Source organism: Myodes glareolus, chromosome 4 (genome assembly GCF_982192425.1).
Source record: "Myodes glareolus chromosome 4, mMyoGla1.1, whole genome shotgun sequence".
Taxonomy (NCBI): domain Eukaryota; kingdom Metazoa; phylum Chordata; class Mammalia; order Rodentia; family Cricetidae; genus Myodes; species Myodes glareolus.
Window position 1 is genome coordinate 98,922,479 of NC_142029.1, and position 27,877 is coordinate 98,950,355.

The 27,877-nt window shown below is 42.7% G+C and overlaps 1 protein-coding gene across 2 annotated transcripts in view; it reads right to left on the reverse strand.

Moving 5' to 3' along the window:
- Positions 1 to 1,086: 1,086 nt before the first annotated feature.
- Positions 1,087 to 27,877, reverse strand: part of Ncapd3 (non-SMC condensin II complex subunit D3) — a 75,212-nt gene continuing 48,421 nt past the window's right edge. For both annotated transcript variants that reach the window (XM_087905748.1, XM_048458806.3), the window contains 13 exons: positions 26,090 to 26,328; positions 25,228 to 25,307; positions 13,398 to 13,535; positions 12,971 to 13,104; positions 12,555 to 12,751; positions 10,152 to 10,262; positions 8,624 to 8,806; positions 7,892 to 8,049; positions 7,639 to 7,778; positions 6,514 to 6,591; positions 1,949 to 2,023; positions 1,798 to 1,858; positions 1,087 to 1,728 (listed from right to left, as the gene is read on the reverse strand). In XM_087905748.1, the coding sequence (XP_087761874.1) occupies positions 1,620 to 1,728; positions 1,798 to 1,858; positions 1,949 to 2,023; positions 6,514 to 6,591; positions 7,639 to 7,778; positions 7,892 to 8,049; positions 8,624 to 8,806; positions 10,152 to 10,262; positions 12,555 to 12,751; positions 12,971 to 13,104; positions 13,398 to 13,535; positions 25,228 to 25,307; positions 26,090 to 26,328 (1,703 nt within the window). In that variant the 3' untranslated portion in view covers positions 1,087 to 1,619. The remainder of the gene's footprint in view (positions 1,729 to 1,797; positions 1,859 to 1,948; positions 2,024 to 6,513; positions 6,592 to 7,638; positions 7,779 to 7,891; positions 8,050 to 8,623; positions 8,807 to 10,151; positions 10,263 to 12,554; positions 12,752 to 12,970; positions 13,105 to 13,397; positions 13,536 to 25,227; positions 25,308 to 26,089; positions 26,329 to 27,877) is intronic.

Sequence of the window (27,877 nt, forward strand, 5' to 3'; positions counted from 1 at the left end):
TTTTCTCCTTTATGCCCTAAAGCATCCTTTCACAGTGCCATGGGAACTAAGTCTGACAAGGCAACACGTGAGCCTGGAAAGCAGTAGCCTGTGACTGTACAGACGTGGCCTGAAGGAGCTCACTGACCTATAAGATGTGAATGTGACGAAAGGAACCTGAAAGAGGCTGGTTTTTTGTTGGTTTTTGACTATTGATGTTGAAGTTGTTCATAGACGTTATAGACTTATACTAACACAACTGCAATTTGTTTAATTTGTTAAAACTCATTCATTTATAAAAACTTTAAAAAAAAAAAAGAAACCACTTCTTTCTTTGTGTAGTTGATCCTGTATCCTTAGCATTTGGTTGGGCACATACTCTACAAAGGCTTCATCACAATAAGAAAAGCCACATCAGTACTCAACCAAGTGTTCACTCAAGAGCCGCTATGACATGTATCCCACCAGCTGTCAGAGCTTCTTTACAGCAGAGAACAGTAATTCTCCATTCCCGACTCTAGCTACCACGTGCACACTACAAACGCCAGTTCTGGTGCTCGAGGCTTGCCTAGGCACACCTGCTCCTGGCTTAGCATGGGGGCACATGGGGGTGGGAGGAGGGTGGCACTAGCTAGGTACGACAGAGCGTGCCTGTAGTCCCTGCTACTCAGGAGGCTGAAACAAGAAAAGGACCAGACGAGTCTAGTTCAACATGCTGAGCAATACAGTGAGACGCATGTCTCCAAAGAAGCAGAACACCGAATTCCATCTCTCGGGTTCCGGGAACAGTACCAACACCAGAGACCCGGATCATGCCCAGTGTGGAGCAGCCCTTCGCTGTGTCACATAGCAGTCCCACTGCCACTCTATGGGCCAGGAGCCGTTTCGTCACAAGCAGGATTATACTTAATGTACAAATGGGATGTCTGTGCTTAGGGAGACAGAAAGTCTCTATCTGGGAACAAAGGCAGGTGGGCACATGAACCATAATGGGAAAGTTTATTCTATTTATGTTTTAAGTATTTGTAGATCCTTAATGCAGTGTTAAGAAGACCACCAATGAAGCCCTGTCCCCAAAGCCAAAAAATTATATTAAATGCTAGGAGATTATATTTATATTTGACCTTTATTACTTAATTTTAGAAAGACTGTACACCTCTTTTAATAAAATCTGCAATTATAAATAATAGAAAAATATTTCAATTCAGATTTTGCATTAAGGGGAAATATCATCATAGTGAATTCGGAGAAGCTATAGACACTTGAGTTACACAGAAGAAAGTTGGTTTCTGAAATTGTGTTTGTTAAAGACCAGATTGTAATTTAACCACAGGTTTGACACTCAAACACATCACAATATTAAATAGCTTAACGTTATTGTAATAAAAAAGTATAGATATGCCATCTCTCTATATATTTACAAATCTCAACTATAGTAAAATAACAGAACTATGGAAGGTTGGTTAGCCAACACAAGTTGAACAAAGTCATGCTGGCATCCTACGAAAAGAGTTGGCGGCACTGTACGGGCCAGTCTCTGCACATGGAGACCATGCCCACGCCGTCCTTTTCCCTTCCACATGGGAAAGGCCAGTGACCCCGCAGGGTTCTGCCTTCGGTGATTGCTCACGCACACTGTTTCAGTTGGCTGTCTTCAGGGGGATCTTGCGGAGGGACCTCCTGCTGGATCTTGGGTTGCCCTTGTTTCTGGCTAGAGACTTTATATTCCACTGTGGAGACTGTGGAGGCCTGAAGAAGAAAATGTACAGTCAATGAAAAGAAAAAAATCTACAAAAATGCCCACCTAAGAATACTTACGATTTATCAGGCAGTGATAAACATAAAATGTCATTTCCTTGCTCCTGAGCTTCAATTTTCTCTGAAAAGGAGTAAAAAAAACAAAGAAATTTAGTTTTCCCAGAACTTCAGAGGCAGTGGATATCCTGATCAGATGAAACCCAGAACTCACCTTTGGTAAGAAACGGAGTTGTTGGTGTTCCTATGTAACTGACCCCTGCTCCAAATGTGACGTTACTGATGGACTCTGGGAAAGGGGAAACAGTGTTAATAAAAATTTGGTACTACACAGACATCAAGTGCAGGGAATTAAGTGCCTTAGCCAGCGAGGTCTCTCTGCTCTGGTTCTTATTCCTGACCACTACTTCATACACAGGTAATGGCTACTTATCAAAAGCTTCCCTTTGCCTCAGGACTGCACCCAGACTGAGACACCCTTAGTCTCTACTGACTTCCTCTTTCCACCAGGGCTTTTCTAAGTACACTGTAGCCAGGCCTTCATTTGCACACACTTGTTGCTTCTCCCAGCTCATTCCTATCTTCCTTCGGTGACTGCCCGTATGGAGGGGACCCTCAATTTCCCTCCTGGTTCTCTCTCTCTCCATTTCCTGTTCCTCACCTGTATTTCCTAAGGAGATGTCAAAGCACATTGCTTAAGCCCCATGGTGTTTCTTCCTTGTTCCTATACGTTGGAAGGATTGATATGTGGTCCTCTAAAGCTTTAGCTGGCCAGCACCACTGGCTACATCTCCACATAGAATCAGTACCCACCTTGTCACTCTCTTCTTCCGTGTTCCTGTCTTGGCCTTCTTACTATCTCAGTTCATCCCACCCCGTACTCTTGATCTTCCACGGTGTGTCCCTGAGCTCGAAGACCTCCTCAGCCTTTAGCCCACACTTAGAAACACAAAGTAGCCTGGAACTGTGTTCTGTCTCTTTCACCAGCAGAAATTCAAGTCATTCCGTTTATATGAGATGGAAAATGTTTTAACACAGTATCTGCTACAAGGTAAGTGCCAAGGAGATAACTTATTAGCTATAATTCTCTATGTTACTAGAGTCACGCTGACTTAAAGAACAGGTAAAGTTAGTGTCCTGGTTAGGTATCTTGATGGGGCTCTGTCTATCAGTTTGAGCTAGCCCCAAGTCACCTTTATAAGCCCAGGAACTTCACAAACATGAATCTGCTTGTGTCCCCTGGGCACATGGATGACCTTTCTTCACTAGGTCCAACTCTTCTGTCACCTCTACCTGCCCATGACACATTGCCCCATCCTGGAGTCCCATAGCTATAGCCTTGGTGCACTGTGGACCAGCCTAAGCTGCTAAAGACTCCATGAGGGAGTAGAGCCTGGCTCTACATGGGCACATGTGTGAAGCTTGCTCCAGAGCTTACATTTCTCACATTCTATCGTCTCCTAAGGAGCATACAATGAACCTTCATGGGTGAAAACACGCTAACATCCACTGCAGTGCTGCATCACTGACAGCTATGCAGACTCTGCTAACACTGGTAGAGAATCCCATCTTTTGTACTACCACCAAGCAGTATAGGGCTGCTTGTTTTGTTCCCTGGAAGATCTACCTGCACTGTCAAAGGAATCATGCGTGCATGCACCCCGCCCCCACTCCTGCCTCACATACTGACTCCCCCAGCTGGAAGCCTACAGGCACCCTGGGTGGTTCTCAGAGCTCTAGTGCACTCTGCTCAGAATCAAAGGCAGCATGAGAACTCAGGACAACAATTCTATTCACAATAGCTAAAAACAGAACCTAGGAATGTCTAATGGACTGGGTTTGGGGGTGTGGAGGGGGGGAAGGCACACCACCTCTACAATGACAGTTATAAAATACAGAAGAAAAAAAAGATATCAGATGATAAAGACCTCTGTGTGGGATAAAGGGATGGCTGGCCCAGCTATTAAAGGCTAGACTCATAACCAAAAAGATAGGACTTCCTATGTTTATGAATCACCAGAATTCACATCATGAAAATGGATGTATGAAATAAATGCAGATCCAGTGACTCTATCAAAATTCCATTGATGTTTGCAGAAATAGAAGAAAAAATCTAAAATTTACACAGAAGCACAAAAGACCCCCAAACAGCCAGAACAGAGATGAAGCAGAGAGAGAGCAAGGCTGGGGTAGCACAGTGCTGAGTTGACTGCCACTTACACTCGGGGCAGGGCAGAGCTGTCACAAGCTCGGGGGAGCAGAGCACTGGCCTACACAGATGCGACACTTGATTTTCAACAAAGCTGTCTTAAAATGAAGGAAAAAAAAAAAAACACCCTCTTCAACAAGTAAATGGAACAAAGAAAACAGGCTCTATCTACAGAAATGCAAATGAGATCCTTTCACCCTTGGTAAAAATCATCTGGAAATGTGTCAAAGGTCTCAGTGTAAGATTTTCAAATTACTAGAGGAAACACAGGGACATTTTCAAGATACAATCATGGGCAATGACTTTCTAAATAGAATTCCAGAAACCAACAAATGACAGCGAGACCTGAGAAATGGGATTTCATCAAATCAATCACAATGCTCTACACAGCCAAGGGAACAGAGAAGTGAAGAGATAACCTATGGACTATGGCAAAATCTTTGCTGGGACTCTGGTGAAGTTAATAGCTATCGTATAAGAATTAAAACAGTTTCCAAAGAATGAAATCCAATGGATAAATGGGCACATTAACCCAAGTTCTCAAAGAACAGGTGTCCAATAAATACATGGAAAAACTATCCTCAGGCATCAGGGAAATGTGAATCCTAACTGAAATGAGGCCAGATACCAAGCTCGTCAGAATGGATGACTACCATCAAAAAAAGTGCTGGGTAGAATCCTAGGCCAGTGTGGGAACATATAAATCATCTGAAGGCAGCAGGGCATGCTCTGAAAATTCTCCCAGGAAGGAGAGAACAGGGGCAATTCTTTAAGCATTCTTTCCTGGCTCAGACTATAGATGTCCTGACCCAGTGACATCCAAGTTTGATTTTCCATCACAGCTGAGTCAATACATGCAAATTAGAACAACATAAATGTACTATGCCAGATTTCACTGCTAGGCAACACACACTGCCAGGAAACCAACTGAAGACTGACATCAGGGACTCATGGGTTACGCAAAGCAGAAATGAGGTACATGTGCTCTGCTTCTATAGCATATGGTACCTAACTGCCAAAATAGAAGCACTTTGTTCCCCTGAGCCAGAACACTGAACATAAAAACTTCGCTCTGTAAGAGGAGGACAATTTTGCATATCTAGTGTCATACCTGCTGGTACCCAACAAGTTAAAATTACTGTCTTAATGTCAAAAACTGCCACAATCCAGTTATCTAAGGGAAAGTAGGGTAGGAATTCTGATCATTTGTAGTAACCTCCCTTAAAAGGGGGTTCTGCATGACAATGACCTATACCTCTTACATATTTTAAGACAGCAAAGCACCATCAGAACAGAAGGTGTGCTGGGAAGTCTGTGGGCTGCCGCGTGAGCGTCTCCTCAGGCTGCACAGAAGGAGTGCAAGCTCTCTTCTTGTCTCACTGTCACAGGAACCAAACTGAGAGACAGGCCCAGAGGGCACAGAGGTCACCATCTGGTGTGTTCGAGCAGATCTCTGCAATATCTACCCAGGGTTCTGTGGCTGGCCTCATACAAGCAGGAGTAAAACAGGTTCCAGCAAACAAGAATGAAGATGAAGTGTAGGATGCAGTGTAAGAGGTCTGACGCCTCTCTGTTGAGAATGGAGCGTCAAGGGAAGGGGCGTTCTGGATGCGGACTTGGAGAGTGAGACACACCAGGCAGGCTCTCAGGAACCAGAGTACGCATGTCAGACAGCAGTGGCTTGAACAGCACCAACCTTCCCCCCTTTTTATATTTAAAAAAATTTTAAATTTTATATATTAGTCCCAGTTTCCCCTCCCCCCCCAACACCAATCGTAAAATGTGGAAATTGGAAATGACCTAAAATCTGGATTATTTTCAGTGCGACACAAAGTCAAAGTGGAAAATAACTGACCTCACATGATGCTGACAGTCAAAGCACAGACACACTAAATGTATTGTATAAAATTACTCCAGGCTATATGTTTGGGGTGTATAGGAGGCATAAGTGAATTGTGTGTTTAAATCTGAGTCCTATCCAAAGATATCTCATTAAATATATGCAAATATTCCAAAAATATTCTTGGAATTGGAAATTTCAAGCTAAACACTTCTGGTGCCAAGGCCCAGGTAAGGGTCTGCTACCTGGAGTTTTTATTAGGTTTGGGAGAATAAGAAGCTAACTGTTCTGACTTAGGGCATTAGGAACACACACAAGAGAAGTGAGGAGACACAGACTCTTGGTATAGGTGAAGTGTTAACCAGCAGTCTTGGTGTGTACCAGGGCAGAACCACAGCGCACACAAGATATATGCAGTACCAACCTCTGCCCATAGCCTACGGCAAACCAGACGAGCACCTTCTAGTATACCTAGAGCAGCAGAAGGCTACCTCCATGTCACTTTTGGGATGTAACCTGACCAATCTGTCCCTCAGTTGTGAGGTTTAACTCGGTTACTATTCAGTAAACTCTCTATCAGGTACAGGCATCACCATGGAACATGCAGTTTGGACAGTAACACATCAGACAAGCACAAGACTATCTAGCAATGCAAGTTTTACCACTAGTGTTACTATGGCAACTGTAGGGCAGGATCAGAAAAACTATCCTATTTCAATTAGTTACTTACTCTCTGGGGTGCTGATTGCCCGTTTAGTTACATGTTTGACAGCTTTGCTGGACTCCTGTTCCATGCTTAAGGAAGTTGCTAAGATAGAACAGAAAAATCTATCAGTGCAAAATCCCAAAGCAGCATCATACAGAAAAGGAAAAAAGAAAACAAGCTATGTGTGAAAAGTTAAAATTCCCACTGTTTTAAGTGACACAAATTAAGAAAGCAATGAAAATAAATGTTGACGCTTCAGGACAACGTCCACACTCACAGCATTCAAGGAAGAGGGGAGTAAAACCATATTCATTTTTACGTTTTGACAGTTTGGCCAATATTTTTATTTTTACATATATATGTTTAAATTATTCATTACTGTTATTATTTTGGAGACAAATATCACTCTGTAGCCTAGGCTGGCTTGAAAATCCTGACCGTCCTCCTGCTTCATCCTCCCAAGTCCTAGATTACAGATGCAGACTACCAAACCCAGTTGAAAGCTTTCAAATATTTTGGCCTTTCCAATGGAAATCTTTTCACATATAAGGCTCCTTATAAGGACGTTTTACTGTGTCATTTACGTAACAGAAATCGAAAAGCATCAACACTTTCAAGAATAGAGTAGAAAGGCTCAGGACTTCCGGTGTGAGATGCAGTGCTGGAAAGCCCGCGCACATGAGTGCCGAAGCGTTCGTGGAAGCGTTTTCACTGGGTGTCTTGCAGGTGTGTAGATGAAGCAACACACAATAAGAACTCAGTCATAAATAAAACACATGTATGTTAGGAGAGTGGAGGCTTTTTTAACCCCCCATTTTCCAAATCCCTTAGCACAGCCTTAATCCTAAATCTCCAATTCATGCTATTTAAGGACAACTGGAAACATCTTCAGCTGGGCAGTGTGGCACAAGCCTTTAATCCAGCATTTGGGAGGCAAAGGCAAGGGGATGTCTCGGAGTTTGAGGCCAGTCTGGATTACAGGTTGAATTCCAAGACAGTAAGGGCTACACAGAGAAACCCTGTTTCGGGGATGAGGGGACGGTAGTGAGCAGCGGAGAAAAGAAAGAAAGAAAGATAAGATTTTAAAAGGACTGAGTTTTGACTGTGTTTTGAACTGCACACACGTGGTGTGCCAACCTTAAGGCTTACCAGGGCTGTGGGACTTTTCTGGGCTTCCTGACTCCACACTGAAAGGCAGCGCTCCTAAGCTGCGGCTGTGACTCCTGCTCTTCGCCTCGACAGCTTTCTTGACTGAGTTCAGGATTGCGATGGTACTCAGGGACATGGTCCTTCGGAGAGAAGACCCCAGACACTGACTCCCAGCGCAGACCACGTGGCGGCAGCGCTCCCCACCCACTTCCGCGAGAGACTCAGGCTGCTGCTGTCTCCCTGGGCTCCCTACCTGGCATTGGGCATCATCTTCAGGGGCCCATTTTCGAATATGGGAGACAAAGTTGGCGTGAAGCTGGACCCAGGTACTGAAGGCTGGCTATTGGCCAGAGACGTGTTACCATTTTCCTGATCAGCAGCAGCAGGTACGGCTTGTAAGTCAGGAGCACCCTATCCCAGGAGTGAGCAAGGATATCATCATAAGCCACGAGAAGAGCCCAGGGACTCCACTTCCACCCCAGACAAGGACAACTACAACCTCCCTTTAAAACAGAACTGTCTGCAAACTGCCCTGCACAGATGCTGTGGCAGGGTTGTCTTTCTCTTTTAATAGAGCGTATCTGCTTGGACTTGTTAGGGAGAAGTGCGTGAGCAACAGCGACACTGAGAAATGCCCTTGCAGAAAATAAGCCCGACAGGGCAGAGTCAACACAGAAGACATGGAAAGACAGGTGGAGACGGCTACAGAAACCACGGCTCAAGTGTGCTCTGCCAGCGCACCTAGGAACTCACACATTCTAATGATTGCCACACCTATGCAGGCAGGGTCCCCTGACGGCCCGGAGAAGAGAACCCTTGAGCTGCTGGCTGGTGTATCTATGACATCAAACAAGCTGCCCAGCAAAGAACAACCCCCAAAGCTCAACGCCAACCTCTGATTATGGCTAGATTTTGAGGAATGCAAAGAAAAATGACGGCAAACAGCAGACTAGCGATGTGGTGAGTCCCAGGCGGCCTCTCGTACCTGCGCGGCCTGTGTTCTGCCATCATCGTCTCCCATTCTGCTCGCATTAGCATGTTCTGTCAGAGCTTGTTCCTGGGCTAACTGTTCATTGTACTTCTTCATGTCATACTCAAGCTCAGCGGCCAGCTGCTTGTCAACTGCGAAGAAATCTTTGATTTCATCTCGGTAATCCTGCATCACCTCCTGGAACAGACCCAGAGCATCCTTTAGTACCTCCTTATTGGTGTGGTGCACACCTGCAATTCCAGCAGCAGGGCAGGTGAGACCGGACGATCAAGAGTTCCAGGCAAACTCAAGCTACACGGCAAACCTTCTCTCCACAGCAACAATAGACTATGAGCATCCCTGTAACACCAACTAATATGTTACTCAGCACAATGGCATTTTCTGGGGAAACACGGACCACGTAAGCAGGTGACCATGGTGCGAGTTATTAGCTAACAGTTGTGGCCTCTTGGGAAGCTTCCTGTCTAGCCGCCATGTTCCTGATGGGAAAGGTGCCTGGGGAGGTCACAGATGTGGTGCAGCCTGGAAGCTGCTCATGTTGACAGCAACTTGTGCCCAGGAGGGAGGGAAGAGGTATGTCACCAACCACGAAAAGCCAATTTTCACGTTCTCCACCAAGTGAGTTCATCTTTCCCAGCTGATCTTCCCTAGGATGCAAAACTATTTGAAAAATTATGTTCAGTGTAATTTTGCTACAGCCCCATAAGAGGAGTTTTCCAATTTTTCAAAGAAATATTTCAAGTCAGAGGAACACTTCCTGGTGTCAGTCCTCCCTGCTACCACATGGGTCTGGACTGAATTGACAGTAAGCACCTTTGTCTACTGAGCCATCCTGCCATCCCAAGATTTTTTTTTAAATTAAGAATAACAAATATGAACAAAGAAAAAGCTGCGAAATTAAAGGAGAAAATGTGCCATTTCTTTGTGATTTTTTTTTTTTGTCAAAGGTCTGAGGCCATGCTTAGGTCTGTAGTGTAGATAAGCACATTCCAGCTTTGCTAGGGTGCCTTCTCATTGTCCCCTGCTTTACAGAGAGCCTAGGAACAGGAGCTGCCTCAAGGTAACAACTATCCCTGTGTGTGAGTGGCCCCGCCGTAGGCGCATGACTTCCTGCCCACGAGAGCAAACACCCAATAGTAAACGTGATGACCATTTCCAGCTCATCCTTACAGGATAGAACAGGACAATGTCTTGTCCTTGGCTTTCATTGAGAAAATCTTTAGAATGGGACTTACTGCCAAGGAAGGATTTATAGGTTCAGAACATGAACATATGCTTTAAAGACTCAGCTGCCTGAGAAACAGAAGGAGCAGCCTCAGTGGTGCCTCCGGCCGGACTCTTCAGTGCCTCAGTGGCCTCAGCAGTCACAGGTCAGCCTACATTTCCACCCAGAGTAGGTTTCGTAGCATTCTCAGTACTTCTCATCCACCTAACTGAGTGCTTCTCACCCACTGTCTAGACTAAGCAGTGAACCCGGGGCAGTGGGGTAGGAGGAACACCCACAGGGGAAGCTCCTCTTTACCCTGAGGTAGTTCATGAGTTCCCGCAAAGCAGGGATCTTGTTTTTCTCCAGGATAGCCTTCAGGGAGGTGATGATTGGAATAATATTCTCTATGAAATTCCTCTTTTGGACCTGCAGGAACACAAACAAAAGCATGCTTTAGATGCACACACATCTGAAAATTAACTTCTCCTTCATCCACTTCTTTAAGTACACCAAATCTAGCAGACTACAGAGGACTGTCTGCCATTTGATCAGGATACTGGGAACGCAGAGGGTGTATGTCCAGCTTGTTCTCAGACTGCCAGCGCAGCAGCACATGCAGGCGTGTACAGCAGAATGCATATTCACCCCACTTCCCACTTCCATGTTCTAAATGAGAACAAGGAGAAAGAAACAAGATGAGGAACTTGACAGAAAGTTCCAATCTCCACACAACCCTGATGGGCCCTTGGCCATGACTCTACCCCATACCCTTCCTTTTGAAAGACTTTATGCTGACTACCAAAGAGACACATAATCTTACATGTAAAAAGACAATGATCTCTGGTTGAGTCAGCATTAAGATGACCAGTTGTTTGTTTTGTGTGTGTGTCTTTTTATATGAATAGGTAAGTCTGTAATTAGTAGGCTGAGGAAGAAAGATCAAGAGTTTCAGACCAACCTGAGCTACACAGTAAGATCTTTTAAACAAACAAACAAACAGTATGTGATTTAAATAATCAGTAACCGACATACTGAGCAGTAAATCTTAGAATTAAAAACAACTTTATATTACCCTATACATGTAGATTTCTCTTTCTGACGCTAAAATGTACTTTTGTCTTTTCATTTAAAGTCACCAGTGTTTCCTGCTTATATACCACTCATTTCTGAAGCTTTGGGTCAGGGTCCCAAATTTGATAACAAGGAATACACAAACTAATAATCATGAATCTGAATATACAGAAAGTGTAGGAACTGCCTTTAAATGTGGTCTAAATGCACCTAACAAGTATTGCCAAGCATAGTCTCTGTCCTAGACACACGCTAACCTCTGGAGAGACGGAAATCACATCAAGACTTCTGCACACTGCTTCCAAATCAGTGTGTGTTGAGACAAATGACAGGAGATGGCAAGTTGCAGGGAACTAGGGAACTGGTGTAGAGAAAGGATACCCAGGGAAGATTAGCAGGCAAGAATGGGTATAGGCGGATTCTTTATGATGATGCTTGAGCTGTGTGGGGACTGGGATGGACCAACAGTAGTTGTGTGCAGCCAGTGTCAAAGGCATAGAATAGAACACATCTCAGGTTCTGAGAAAGGGAAAGAATAAGGTGAGGGCAGACAGTTTTCCATGTCTTTGAGAATAATCCAGATTTTATACAGAAGGTGACAGAATACCACCAAGGTAGCTTAAAATTATATAACACCTGATGCATTTACTGATTTTTTAAAAAGTAAGTATTTATTTTGTGTACGTATGTGTGCCTGAGTTCATGTGTGTGTAGCACACACATATAGGAGTCCATAGAAATCAGAACCCGAGTTAAGGCCATTGTGAGTTACCAGCAAGTGCAGGGAATGAGCAGCAAGTACTCCTAACTGACGAGCCCTCTTTCCAACCCCCACGCTTACAATTTTAAGAAAAAAGTTCCAGGAGCATGCACGAAGTGCTCAGTGTTCAATAGCACAGATCGTCTACAGCCCACCCCGCCCTCAGAACTGCCTTGCTGTCTCAACAGTCATCTTCAATATATTTTTGCAGAGAAGAATTATGCGTAAGGAAGACTGTTTCGGCAGCAGAGCGGTACATGTCCCGCTAAGAGAAAAACCAGAGACAGGAAGGAGGCTGACAGCAAATGGCACAGGCGCACAGGCTTGAAGAAACAACACTGGAAAAGCAAAGGAGACAGGCATGCAAGTAAAACAGACAAGATCTTCTGGAAATTTGGATGTAATCAAAATCCTTGGGGATCAAAAGACTCCAGGGGTCATGTGAGAAATACAAGCTGGGTATTCAACCTAGGTACAAGACCATGAAGCCTTCTGAGGGCTGTGGCAACCCTGCCTTCCCGGTCACTGAATTTCTAATTTGACACTCTTGGTCAATCCAAATGTATTCTGACATGCCAGACACCTGTTCTGCCTTTGGATGTAGCAGATTCTTTAAAAAGGAACCTGTGGTATATAACTGTTCCATTCTCTACAAAAGACTGGGAGAAGAAACCAAGCAAGGAGAAATGATTAATTTAGTTCTGACAGTAAATCTGAGACACCATGGCACACACAGACAGGCAAGTAGGCACACATTCAGGCCCACGGAAGGAGCACTAGCTAGAGGCAGAGACTTCAGAATCACAACCACCCATAAAGTCACCGATAAAAACGACTCCGGGACTCAGGCACAGAACCCACACTGGAGCAGCGGAGTGGGCACACACCTGTGAGATGATCTTCATCTGGGCTTCCTGCATGACCACATTTGCCAGAGCCATGTCATCTTCCTCCAGGAGGTCCTTGCACGCCTGAGCTCTCATTGCCAACAGCTTGATCTCCTTTGAGCTGAGGATGTCAAAGGTATCCGAGAGCAACTCGCTGGCATCCATGTCCAGGGGCAAGACGCCATCAGTGAAACATGCTGGAGAGAGCACGGGGGACCAGTTTCTGAGAAACCCTTAGCCCAGAGGGGAAAGGAGTTCATAGAACTAGGGCAAGTCTGGGCTGACTGGGGATATGGAGGGGGAGGGGGTCCTATGAGACAGAACTGATGCTAAGGAGGACAAGGAAGACGTGCCTTCCATACTGCTCTGCTAGCAGCATTCTAAGAACACATTTACCCCAAGCACACCAGACATACCCAAAATACTAAGGCAGATTTTGGAAGTGACATTGAATCGCTGCTCATCTGTGAAGTGCTCAAGAAGAAACTTGTAGATTCTCATTCGCTTCTCCTTGTTTGTCTTTCCCTTTAGCAAAAACAGCCGCTTCCCTCTGTGGCAGAAGAGGGCAATCATTACCGCAGTGTATAGGTGTAGGTGACAAAGATTAAATACAGCACCCTCAAGGCTGTGGGACAAGGACACTGTAAGGTTCCAGCGTCACCACAGACATTATCCTTAGGAGGCCGTCATTATGACTAAATTTCTTTTGTCATGTGCCAAGGAAACTAATGAGCAATGCAGCAGACACCAGGGCAGTGTCAGTGTCCAACCCCTGCATGACACGGCCACCACCACAGCTCCTCCCAAGACATGCAGGCATGGTCGCCTCAGCTTCTCACCCACCTCTCCGACTGGGAAAACTTGTTGTACTGCCCATGTTTCTCATAGCTGTTGAAGTGGAATATACACTCAATGAAGTGCTGGAAAAACATGGTGGGATTCCTCTTCAGCAACAGGTGAGCAAGGCAAAACTCCCCAAGGCTGCAAAAGAGAGGTGAAAGGGGACCCACTTAGTACTCACTATCACTCTACGGATACACGAAGAACTCGGCCAACCAGAAAAGCACAGAATCTGAAACACATCCAACAAACAGCCTCAGCGGCTCCAAGCGAGTCAGGAATGTTGCTTGTTTGTCCGTCCTGCTCAATAGTTCATTTCAAAGTTAAGGGCTGCATAAATGCTTTCTCTATCAGGTTTTATTTATTGCTAAGATTTATTACTTTTAATTATGTGTATGACTGTGTGTGTAGGGGTATGTCTACATGTTGCAGGCGCCCAGTTTGTGAAGGCCAGGAAAGGGTTTCGAATCCTCTGGAGCTGGAGTTTCAGGTTGTGAGGCACCCGGTGAGGAACAGAACTGCAGCCTCTGCCAGAGAAGTGCTCTTAACGGCCGAACCATCTCTCCACTCTGCTGTACCAGCTTTTACTTCAAAACTCAAAGCAAGTGGCACTGCCCAGATATACTTCTAATATAATAAACAACCAGCTTTCCTAAAACTCCTTCAGACAGAGGCCTGGGTCCTCATGCCTAACGTTATGACAACGATTACCTGGGAATGAACATGTGGCCTTCAGGCCGCATCTTCAAGTTGTTGGCCACAATAATGAGCAGAATCCCATTTTAACACCTCAAACTATTCATAAGAATGATGAGAATAAGAGCTTCCACACTTGTTAGGAAGGCAAGTAGTCTCCAGAGAGTGAATGACTGCCACCGAGCTTTGGAGTCACCAAAAAGTCCAGGGCACTTGCAGCTCCACACTTGGAAGCCTTTCGGCACACCTGTATACAGTGCTGCTCATATCACAAGTACCACTTAGACCACACCAAGACAAAATACAGACTGTTTCCGAATGTAGCCCACCTGATTCTCTCTATCACCACAGCAAGTGAGCAAACACCAAGACTTGCTAAGGGGCCAGCCCAGGTGAGGTGAGGTTTGCTAAGATTCACTTTATCAAGAATGGAGCTTTCATTTCACTGTATAGCTCCCTCATAGCCATGAGTCCCACCTACCCAGGAGCACCAGCAGCTCCCTCCTGGAGAGCAGAGACAAGGATGATTGCCATGTTTGGCTTTGGAAGGCATCAGGACTTTGCTGGAGACTGACTTCTCCTAGTGTATTTCTCAGGCTGAGAAGCAAGCTAGTTTGAATCATGCATATCAATTAAAATTCAGAAAAGGGAGTTCAGAAACCATGATGTTAAAGAGGTTAGTCTTGAAAAGTTCTGCAGAGGACAATCATGCACTGCCTAGGAAATAAGGTATCAGGATAACCTTTATTATTAATTTTTTTAAAATTGTGCCAAGTACAACATATTTTTTTCAAACAATATATTTTGATCAGTTATTCCCCTCTTCCAGCTCCTCCAGATCCTCCTGACATTCTGGCCAACCAAAAATCAAACTTCAAGTTATTTCTCCTGCCCCTCTAAAACCAGTAAGACAACACAACAGTGAACAGAAATGAAACAGCCCACAAAACAAAACATGGAGTTTCTTTTCTATAGGCCAACTACTCCTGAGCATGGGCCGCCCTGGAGTGCAGCTGATACACCTAGTGACCCTCCACTGAAGAAAACTGAGTTCCCCTCTCCCAGCAGGTGTCAGCTGCCAAGAGATGAATGGTTAGGCCTGGGACTTTGTGTCCACTTCCCCTTCTCAGTGCTGGGATTCTAACAGACTTGAAGCTAGGCAGTTCTTGTGCATGTAGTTACAGTGTCTGTGAGTTCAAATGTGCATTAGTCCTGTGACTGTGTCCTTGAAGTCATCCATGACTTCTGGCTTCTGTACTCTTTCTCCCTCCTCTTCCACATAGTGCTCTGAGTCTGAGGGGACCGGGATGTGATGACTCTATCCCAATTAGCACTGAGTATTCCAAAGTCTCTAACTCTCTGCACAGTGTCTAGTTGCGGGTCTGTGTTAATCACCATCTACTTGAAGAAGCTTCTCTGATGAGGGCATTGTGAGGCATGATCCATGGGTACAGCACTATGCACAGTTACCTTATCCCTGTCTTCCTTTAGCAGAATAACAGTATTAGGTTTTCCCTTAAGCTCATTACCTAATTAGTCTCAGGTTCTTGGCTACCTTAGCAGTGTCGGGTACGGGTTCCATCTCATGTAGTGGGTCTTAAATATAGTTTTTTAAAAAGGGGATAGCTACTCCCAAAACATTTGTGCCACTATTGCACCAGTATATCCTGCAGGCAGGTTGCTGTAGGTTGTAGAGTTCATAGCTGAATAATACTGATCACTTCTCTCTGGTATATGCAAAATACCTTCCAGTACCATGAACATGGGTCAGCAGAAGTAAAGCTTCTAGTTTGGTAGCAGATGGATGTTTCCATGCTCAGTGACAATGCTAAGTGTCTTCAGCAGTAGGGTCTTACCATTAGGATGTGAAGAGCAACCAACAGCCTTGGCAATAGTTTGTGATGCTTGAGGAAGCTCAAGGGTTCCCTTTAAGCCAATGACTCAACAAGATATAATCCATTCCTGGAACTGAAGGTTTTATTATGCATAAGATATCTAGTTTGGGCATTGTCTCCCCCATAACGTGGTGACTCCATTTCCTTTCCTATATGAATATATTTTAGGAAGCTTCTACAATAGTAGGTTTCCATATAGCTTTCCAAAAGGCCCTTAGTGTTAGCTGTCCCTCCTCACATTCCTTCCTTTATCACTACTCGCTTATGCCCCTCCCCACTTAATCTTCCTATTCCGATTTGCAAGAGTCAGAGATCATGGATAACTTCAAGGCAACAATAGGATTGACACATACTCTCTCCACAACACTACACTCTATCCCCCCCGTACTCTGGAAATGCCCTCATCCCCGCTTCCTTGCCATCCTCTGTGCCTATTCAGGTGGTAGCTTACTGAAAGCTCAAAAGTTAACAACCGTATGCAAGAGGTAACATGCTATATTTGTCTTTTTGGGTCCGAGTTACCTCACTCAGGATGATTCCTTCTAGCTTCACCCACTTACCTGTCAAATTTATAATTTTATTTTTCTCAAGAGCTGAATAATATTCCATTGTGAAAATATACCACAGTTTCATTACTGAGGCATCACTTGATGGACATCTAGGGTGTTTCCAATTTCTGGCTATCAGAAACAGAGTAGCAATAAACATGGGGGAGTAAGTATCTCCATAGCCTTTTGGGTATATGTCTAAGGAAGGTCTTGCTGGATCCTGAAGTAAGACAATTCTCAGTTTCCCAAGGAATCTCCATATTGATTTTCATAGTGGCTACACCAGTTGGCACTCCCATCAGCAATGAGTAAATATTCCTTTTCCCCACACACATCCTCAACAGCATGAGCTGTCATTTGATCTTGGCCATTCTGATTGGGTTAAGATGAAATCGCAAAGATATTCTAACTTGCATTTCTCTGATGGCTAAGAATTTTGAACAGTTCTTTAAGTATTTCTCCGCCCATTTGTGTTTTATCTTTTGATAACTTTCTTGTTTGTACTCCATTTTAAACGTGAGATTTTTGGGGATGTTCAACTTCTTTGGTTCTTTGTATATTCTAGACACTAACTATCAAATGTCTAATTTGTAAAGATTTCCTCTCATTCTTTAGGCTGTCATTTTGCTTGAATGATGTATCCTTTCCCATGAGAAAGCTTTTCGGCTTCAAAGGGTGACATTTATCGTTAGTCTTAATGCCTACATCCTGTTCAGAAGTCCTTTCCTGTGTCAATGAGTTCAAGTCTGTTACCCACTTTCTCACCTTTCAGATTTGGGGCATTTGGTTTTGTGTTGAAACCTTTGATGCATTCGGAGTTTTGTGCAAGGTTAGACACACATGACCTACTTCATTCTTCCATATGAAGCCATGCAGTTTCAATGGCACCATATGTTGATTAAAGTCTTTTTTCCAGTTTCCATTTCTGGCTTCTTGATCAAAAATCAGGTATTTAACTAAGTATGTGGAATTTTGTCTTCAATTTGGTTCCATTGACTGATGTGTTTGTTTTTAAGCTAACACCACGCTGTTATTCATTCATTCATTCATTTCTATAGCTCTGTGATACAATTTGTAATCTGGGATGGAGATACCACCACAGTTCTTTCATTATTTAAGATTGAGCCTGAACTGGGTTTTTTGGGTTTCCATATGATGGTGAAGTTTTTTTTTTTTTGGTTTGTTTATTTGTTTTAATTTCTCTGAAGACTTGTGTTGGAATTTTGAAGATTTCATTGAATCTGTAGACTGATTTTAGTAAGATGGCCATTTTCACACTGATATTACTGATCCATGAAAACATGTGAGACTCTTCTACTTTCTCATGTCTTCTCCAATTTTTTCTTCAGTGTCTTACTCAATGTCTTATAAAGTTTTTATTATGCAAGTTTTTAACTTGTTTGGTTGAGGCTATAGTAGTAAAAGTAGTAAAAGATACTACTTCCTTGCTTTCTTTTCCAGTCTGTTTGTCATTTGTAAATAGGGCGGCTACTGATTCTTGTATGTTAATTTTATATCCCAATACTTTGTAGAAGGTGTTTATCAGCTGAAGAAGTTTCCCAGTGGAGTCTGAGGACTTTTATGTAAAAAATCATACCTGTAAGTAAGGATACTTTGACTTCTTCCTTTCCTATTTGGATCCCTTGATCTCTGCTACAGCTGTTTTACTGCTCTAGCTAAGATTTCCAATACTACATTGAATAGGAATGGAGAGAACAGACAACCCTTTCTATTGTTCCTGACTTTACTGGAAATGTTCTGCTTTTCTCTGCTTAGGATGATGCTGGCTGTTGCTTGCTATAAACTGTCTTGATTATGTTAGGTATGTCCCTTGTATTCCTAGCCTCTTCTGAAGTTTTATTATGAAGGGATATTGGACTTTATCAAGGCTTTTTCTTTAGTAAATGAGATGATCATATGGATTTTGTCTTTCAGTCTGTTTATGTGGTGGATTATGTTTATTGACATATATTTTGAACCATCTCTGTATCTCTGGGATGAAGCCAACTTGATCATGGTAAATTTTTTTTATATCTTCTTGAATTTGGTTTGCAAGTATTTTATTGATAATTTATGCATCTATATTAATAAGAGACACACACATACACACACATACATACACAAGTATCAGGGTAATAGTGGCTAAAATTAGGCAGTGTTCTTTCAATTTCTATTCTGTAGAATAATTTGAGGAGTATGGCATTAGTTGTTCTTTGATGGTCTGGTGAATTCTGCACAGAATCCAGCTGGCCCTGGGCTTGTTTGTGTTGGGAGATTTTTAAATCACTGCTATTTCACTAGGGCTCATGGGTCTGTTTAAACTGTTTATTTCATCTTGATTTAGGCCATATATACCAAGGAACTGATTCATTTCTTTTAGATTTTCCCGTGTGGTGGAAAGGTTGTTAACATACGTCCTTCTTCTCTGGCTTTCTTGGTGTCTGTTGTCATATTTTGCCTCTCATCTCTAATTTTACTCATGTGAATCTTTTATCGCCATCTTTTAGTTAATTTGGCTAAGGGTTTATCAGTCTTGTTATTTTCTTAAAGAACCAACTCTCCATTTCACTGATTTTGTTGCCGCTATATTTTGTTTCTATTTCATTGATTCTGCCCTGAAACTCAGGACTGTGTTTAATCATTTCTCCCCACTCACTGTTTTTGGGTATTTCTTTTTTCTTTCTTTCTTTGTTCCCCTAGAGCTTTCAGGTTTGTTGTTAGGTTACTGAATCTCTCCAGTTTTATGCAGGCGCTTGGTGCTAGGCTCTTGCCTTTTAGAACTGCCTCCACGACGTGTCATAGGTCTGGGTGTACTGTGTTCTCATTTTCAGTCAGTTCTAAGGGTTTGGGATTTCCTTCCCGATTTCTTGGTCCAATTTTCAGTATCCTTCAGTTTGTATCTTTTCTGCTATTTCTGCTGTCGATGTCAAGTTTTGATCCATGGTGGTCAGATAGGAGTGGGGTGTTATTCCACTTTTATATCTGCTGAGACAGACTTGCTCTGTATCCTAATGCGTGGTCAATTTTGGAGAAAGTTCCATGAACAGGTGAAAAAGAAGCATATTTTTTAGTATTTCGGTGAAATGCTTTGTAAATATCTGCCAGGTCACTTTGACTTATGATGCTGTTTAACTCCAGTGCTCCTCCTCCCTTTAGTTTTGTTTTTTTTTTTAATCTGGATGACCTATTTCTTGAAGAGAACGGGTATTAAAGTCATCCATGATCACTGTGTTAGGATCAATACGTGATTCTCATTGTAGTAGTAGTGTTTCTTTTATGAGCTTGGGTGCTCTTACATGTGGTATATAGATGTTTAGAACTGCAATATTCTCTTGGTGGATTTTTCTTTTAATGACCTATGTAGTATCCTTCCCTATTTTTTCTAATTAGTTTTAATTGAAGTCTATTTTGTCAGATATTAAAATAGCCATACTAGTTTGCTTCTTGGTTCCATTTACTTGAAATAATCTTTTCCATCTTTTTACCCTGAGGCGATGTTGGTTTTTGATGATGAGGTGTGCTTTTTAGATGCAGCAGAAAGATGGATCCATCCTGTTAGTTTGTGCGTTTTTATCTGGGGACCTGAGACCATTACTAGAGCTGCTGATGAACAGTGTTTACCGATTTCTGTTCTATGTTGTTGCAGCATGAGTTCCCCACCCCTCTTCTGATTTACTGTTCTGGGATTATTTATTTGTTGATTGATTGTGTCCTCTGGGGTATACTTCTCTTCATACTAAAGTCTTCCTTCTAGTGCCTTCTGTAGAATGGACTGGTGGACATAAGTTTCTTCTTTTTTCCTTATTGTGGAATTTTTTTTTCCCCCTATCTGCTGTGACTAGCAGTTTTCTGAGTATTGCAGTCTGGACTGGAGTCTGGGGTCTCTTAGTTTGTGGAATAGCAATCCAGGCCCTTCTGGCCAGTAGAGTTTCCATGGAAAAGGCAGGAGTTATTCTAATATGACCATCTTTATATATGTGACTTGGCCTTTTCCCTTGAACTTACATAATTTCTTGTTCTATACATTTAGTGTTTTATCATGTGTTGGGGAGAATTTCTTTTCTGGTACAATCTATTTGGCATTCTGTACGCTTCTTGTACCTGGGTAGGTTACCACCTTCTTTATGCTGGAGAAATTTCGTCTTTAATTTTGTTAAAAATATTTTCGGTGCCTTTGATTTGAGTTTCTTCAACTGCCTCTATCCCCAGTATTCACAGATTGTCTTTTTGTAACGTCCTGGATGTTTTGTACCTGGATTTTCTTTTTTCAGTTATAACATTTTCTTTGACTGACCTATCAGTTTCTTCTACCTTGTCTTTAAGACCTGAGATTCTCTCTTTCATGTCTTTTAATCTGTTGGTGAGGTTACCACTGAAGCTTCTGTTTGACACCCTGAGGTTTTCATTTCCAGTTCTGTTTCACTTTGGGTAGTGATTCTATTTCTTGTTAAATTCTATTTCCACGACTTGAATTGCTTTCACTATTCCATTCAACTCTATGTGTTTTCATGGTATTCGCTGAGGCAGTTACTCAGATCCTCTTTAAGGTCTACAACATATTCATAATTACTATTTTGAAGTCCTTGCCTTGTGCTTCAGCTAAAATTGCTTTTCTCGGGTCTTATTGCAATAGGGCTGCTGGCTTCTGGAGGAGGCATATTGTCCTGTTCATGTTTATGCTTTTGCGCTGGGATCTAGGCATCTGGAGACTGACTGTTTGAAGTGCTTGCTGTGTAGACATCTAGTCTTGTCTTTATAGGGTGTGGGCGGGTGTTTTATGCTTTGGTTGTTGTTGCCTAGTTAACGGTGGTAGCTGCAGGGTCCCTGGTAGAGTGCTTCTACAGTTTGGTGGTTGTCACAAAAGAGTAGAAATGGGTTAGAAGCTAAGGCTATAGGAAAGAATTAGAGGGATCCTGGTTCTGTCTAGAATGACTTTTAAATACAGAAACAAACACAGTTTTATATAATAAACGAAGTTCCTGAGGAAATTTCATTTAAGACATGCTTAAAGCACTTGTTTTACTTATGAGTTCCCAATAGGACAGGGTCTCAAGTAGCCCAGGTTCACCATGAACTTGCCACACTGTTGAACTCCTAATCTTATTTCTACTTCCTGAGTGCCGGGATTATAAATATAAACCACCACGTCTGGCATGGCTGCATATATTCTTTACAGACTGCACTGTTTAGAAATCTACATTTGAAAGGCAAAGCTGACAACATCAGATAGAGTTCTTTCAGAACTAAAGTTACTGTGGTAAACCATCTGTGACCAGAATGAGAGAAATCCTTAAATAAACAATAAATCTCCAAAGGAAACGAAGAATAGGAATTTGTGGTCTGCTCTATGGTCAATTTAGTGTAGCACAGTGGTTCTCATATCTACCCACTCCTTCTCCTTCAGACCTGAACTCACCAGGAGAGAGGGGCTGCTTTAATCTGACCCAATGCACATCAGCAGAGGTAAGTGATGATGAGGCCCTAGTCTGTACCCTATACAAGCTGTGCACAGCACATATACTTCACTGCCACATAAACCCTCACAGGACTGCATGTTCAGGGATAAAAGCTGCCACTGAGATTTTCTTTAGAGAAGCTGAAATCATGTCATAGTCAATGCACAGCATCCAATCTCGATGCTGCATCTACAGGGCTTTATTAGAGCACCAAGTTTCAGCCTTGATATACTGGAGAAAAGGATCTAACTTTCTTGTTGGTCTGCTGAAAAGTTAAAAAGAATTTAAATGTAGACTCAAGGAAGGTGAAGGCAAGGACTGGGAGAAGAGGCAACTGGTTCTAGCGACAGATACACCACTCTACTGTCTATCTGGTTTTGATAGTAGGGCAGGACTGCCTCTACTATCTATCTGTTTCCTGTTAGTTTGGAATCTTATTTTTCTCTTCATCCCAAATCATGACGCAGTGTCTTCTTGTTCATACAGTCATCCACACCTGCCATTTCCAGCCATCTTTACCCACAGTCCCCCACATTCTGTGTCACTACTCTATGGCCTTGCTGTAGACTGTCACCGTACAGCATCAAAGAGCTTTTCCGTACACCCTTTCCTCCTGCCCACTGTTTGGACTCTCAATCCCATTTCATGGGTTCTGCAACTTCACCTAGCTCTCTGCAGAGTGAAACTTCTTTTTAATCCAAGTCACTTTTGTTTTTCCTCTCTTTTCTTTGTCAGTGGTACTTTGTTTGAATTTATTTTTGCAGCAATTGGCTGCTTATTACGTGGGTATCACCCTGTGACTATGGGATGACAAAAACGACACCTAGTGGTGAGAGAAGAGAATATACCATATAATTTTGTATCCCGAAAATAATGGTTTTATATGATCCTGTTAAAGAAGCGCTAGGATGTAGCTCAGTGGTAGAACATTTACATAACATGGACAAGGCCCTGGATTCAAAGTCCATCCTCTGTTTTCCTTCTTCATGCCAGAATCTTCAGGAAATCCAACTGGACCAAAAATACATTCAATAGGCCCTGCCTCTGTAACTTCTGACTTGGCAGAAACACATGGAGAAACTAATCCACTTACTATAAGCCAATAGGCCTGCTGGCACTGGCCTAGCTATGTAGTCTCAGCTTTTCTGAAAAAAAGAAAAGAAACTCCTGTCCACATTTTGACGATGGTTGAAATAAATCCAGAAAGTAGAGATAAAACTGGAAGATTTAGGGTCGGTGAGATGGCCAGTGGGTAAGAGGGCCTGCCTCCAAACCTGACGACCTGAGGCTCACCACTGGAGCTGACTCGTGCAAACTGTGTGACCTCCACAAGCGTGCTGTGGCATATACATGTCCAAACACAGACATGTGCAATCAGTAAATAAATAAGATGCAATAAAAATATTTTAGTGAGAGATTTAAGGACAGAATATCAATTGCTAACCATCTCACCATAAGTACAGCAGCATCTCTTTATCTCCCCAGATTTCCTTCTGAGGATCTGGATTTACACCTTCTAGGTAAATGTTATGCACTGAAAATTGCTCTTCTTTAAATATTCTTCAACTTATTTTTAACCAATAAACATACATTGTACATATTTATGGGGTGCCATGTGATATTTTAACTTGTATATACTGTGAAATGTTTAAATTGGGCTAAATTCATCTATTGCTTATTTTTTTCTTTTTTGTTTTTTCTTGACAGGGTTTCTCTATGTAACAGCTCTGGCTATTCTGGAACTCTCTTTATAGATCAGGCTGACCTCAAACTCACAGATCTGCCTGCCTCTGCCTCTCAAGTGCTGGGACTAAAGGTGTGGGTCACCACTGCCCTGCATCTATTGTTCTTTTAAACATGCTTATATAGGAGCTGATAAAAATCAGAGAAAAGATGGAAACAGATACCACTGTGTCTTAGGTTCATCACCTGAAAGCATTCTGAGCACTTTTGCCAGCCCTGGTGTGACTATACAACTGCTGATCACAAGAGTCCAGGCCTGGTGTGACTATGTGCCCGCTGGTCACAAGGGTCCAGGCCTGGTGTGACTTTGTGCCCGCTGGTCACAAGGGTCCAGGCCTGGTGTGACTTTGTGCCCGCTGGTCACAAGGGTCCAGGCCTGGTGTGACTTTGTGCCCTCTGGTCACAAGGGCCCAGGCCTGGTGTGACTATGTGCCCGCTGGTAACAAGGGTTCAGGCCTGGTGTGAAAGGGTCCAGGCCTGGTGTAACTATGCAACTGCTGGTAACAAGGGCCCTTAGCACACTGAGATCGGGTAGGAGTGGCACAGTCATCTCATTCCTTTCCCAACTATAAAATAAGAAGCTGGTGGCTCCGGCTTTTTTGCTTCAGGATCTAGACAATAGTAATTAGAAGGTTAACCTTCTGCTATGTTGTTATGTGAAATGTTCCCCCTTTGAAAATTAAACCCAAAGAACTCATTCTACGGAGAGCAGACTAAATTATTGGTGACCAAATTTAGAACCAGAGGGAGCCACTACCACAAGCTATTTATAGTTCATGAACTCTGGAAAGACCTTCCACCGCCTTAGTGGCTTTTGTTGTGGCATTCGGCATCTTTTTTCCAAATGAAGATTTGCTTTAAAAAATTATTCATGCAACACAATCTGGAGTAACAAATCCTATCAGAGCATTTCTAAACCTCTTGAAAACAAGTCTTTAAAAAATAAAAAAAAAAAATACAAGGTTAGGGACTAAGGAATGGCAAAGCCACACCTCTTCCTTCCAATTCTCAAGAAACCAAATGCCATTTCCAGGGAGCCTCTGCGATCTGTACACTGCATTGTATACTGTGCTTCTACTCTTAATCCCTAGAATCTCTTCCTCACAATTTCTGACCTTACAACAAAACTGGATCTCTTTGTCAAAATTAACCTTTTTTCGGTCTAGAAACCACTAAAGAGTCAGTAGCCAAGGCCTTCGCTACCACACAGTTTAATGACAAGGCAGACTGTTCTTTACTCCTTAGCGAGAGCAGGCAATGTCAGCAAATGATGGAGTCAGAGCTGAGATTTGTTACCAGTATGCTCAGTTCCCATTTGTTTTGCTTTTAAAGCATGCATATATAAGGTCTGTGCTATCATCTAGTACTTTAAGGTTTTCTGGTAATTATTTAAAACCTACTAAGTCCCAAACAACTGCTGACTACCCTGAAAAGATAGTGCATACCAGAAATTAGGTAAATTGTCGAGCTGTCTGACATGCGAAGGCAAGGTTACCTGGCAATGTCCGGTTGTGGATCTACCAGAGTGCTGACGAATCGAAAGAAGAGACAGCCCTTCCATTTCACATATTCTTCCTGTACAAGGGTAAAGACAGTGTATTTCAGATGAATTTTAATATGCAAACATGAGACATACCAAGGTGCAGTCATTTGCTGACTTTTCTTTATGCTGGCTACTGGTCCATCGGGGACCTGAAACTGGTTTGATAATGTTTACTACCTAACCTCTTTGAAAGCACATAGCACTTGTTCATTCAATGAGATGTAGATGAGTACTTGGTCAAAAACATACCAAGCCTATGGTGTGATGAAAATAACACAAAGAACATAGTTTTAACGGGCAAAGCCACTGGTGCCTCTGTAAGGTACACAATGCACGAGAAGATAAGCTTATGAGTGTATAGAAAAGATACAAAACTTAGTGAATACCAAGTTTTTAAAAATTAAATGTTCCCTTCTCATTACAGGCTAATATCAAATGCTCTATTCAGCATTACAGCTCAAGATGTTAGATAGACTGGAAACAGTTCACTGGACTTTTGTAGCAATGCTATAAGACAGTGCATCCCAAATACAATCTACGTTTTAAAGCAAGAGCTATCATGACTGAAACACATGGACTTGGATGGAGCCGCCTACCCCCAAGCACTTCTCTCTGCAGTCGACAGACAGAATGGCACTCCTTCACAGGACAGCTGTGCAAATATGCCAGTAGCACTAAACACTATAGATATTCTAAACCAGAAATGAGAATAATTGTCCTTGATTCTACAACAAAGCAAGCATATCATTGGTAACGGAATATTCCCTAAGCCAGCACAGTAAGCAGACAAGGGCAGCCTGGTTCCTACACATACCTGTAAGAGGTTGGTAAGCAAGATCAGCGTCTGCTTTCGGATAAATGGATCTGAATCCTTCAGACAAATGGAAATATTGGGAATATAATTGTCCACCATGACAGTGTACCGGATACAAAGATCACACATCACAATGATGACATTGTTGCGGACGGCCACATCCTCACACACTTCAAGCTCTCGCACAAGGGCCGGGATGCTTTTCTTTGCAAGGTCTTCATGCTGTAAACACAGTTTACCTATCGCAGGGAAGAGTCCACACTATGGGTCACAGAGTAAACAGATGCCCCAAATCACAAACAACAACAAACTCACAGACAAATATTAGAAGGTTTAAAAATAGCATTTGGAAAAATAAACTCCAACACAAGTCTCTTGAGACACATGATTTTTCCTCTGCAATAATAAAATTGTCGTCTACTTAAAGTCACTCTTTGAATTTTATAGTTACCTACTTATCCACAAAATTATCAGTAAAACCTAACACATTTTAGTTTTGATTATAAACAGGCTCTAAAACACTTTACTGAATTAAAAATATAGGCTGGATAACAGGAAAGAATATTGTCTGACTTATTTGATTTTTTATTCATAGTTAGAAGGAGGCTGCTAAATTATATTCCCAGGCGTGTTGCTTTGTGGCCTGGGGAATGTTTTGTTCCTACTTGTAGTTCCTATTTTTAAAGTAACCAATATCACAAAAACAAAAACAAAAAGCCCCAAACCAAACCACAGCCATGACAAATGTCTACTATAAAATACACAATCACTTTTAAAGACAGAATATTTAAACGACAGCCACAGGTCAGTGTTTTCATGATGAGCTATTTGAGCTGATTGAGAAATGAGCTTGCAGCTCATCTGTCAGTTCTGGAAAATGTTAAATAAGCCATCTTGCTATAAAAGCTGGACTTCAAACTTTCCTCTCCCAAGACCCAGTGTAGTACCTACAGCAGTTCTTTGTGTTTGTGCATGCATGTGTATACAAAGTCCCAGGGGAGCCAGAAGACAACCTGAGTGTTCTCAGGCACCATCTTTCTTTCCCTCAAGATGGGGCTTCCCATTGGCCTGGAGTTTGCCAAGCAGGCTAGGCAGGTGGCCAGGGAGCACCCGGGATCTGCGGGTCTCTGCCTGCTCAGGACTGGCATTAGGGGCATGCACCAGGGGATTCGGCTTTCTTAATTATTTTCTATTCTAATGTATTTTAGGTCAATGGGTATTTTGACTGCATGTATGTCACTCGTGTGCCTGGTGCCTGCAGAGGCCAAAAGAGGGCATCAGATCTCCTAGGACTGGAGTTACTAGCAGTTGTGAGCTGTGGGTGCTGAGAACTGAACCTGGGTCCTCTGGAAAAGTGCCAGTGCTCATAACTACTAAGCCAACTCTACAGCCCCCTGGCCTTTTTAAAATGTGGCTTCCAGGGATCACAATCAAGCCCTTGTGTTTATGAGTACTTTATAAACTGAGCCATCTCCTCAGCCTCTGAAATACACTTCTTGATAGATTTCACAAGCTATGCTGTGATTATTAAAAAACAAAACAAAGCAAAACAAAAGCTCTATAAAAACAGAAAGAGGTATAATCGTAATTAATTACCATAATCCTACAAAAAACTTCCTGTGTATTATAATGGTTTATATGTAAAACGTCCCACTCAGGTCGTGTGATTCAACACTTGGTTCCCAGCTGACGATGCTGTTTTTGTGAGGTTAGGTTAGAGGCTGGAGGTATAGGTCAGTGCGGAAGGGATTTTGAGGATGCTATCTCAGCCTGGCTTCTGAGGAACCT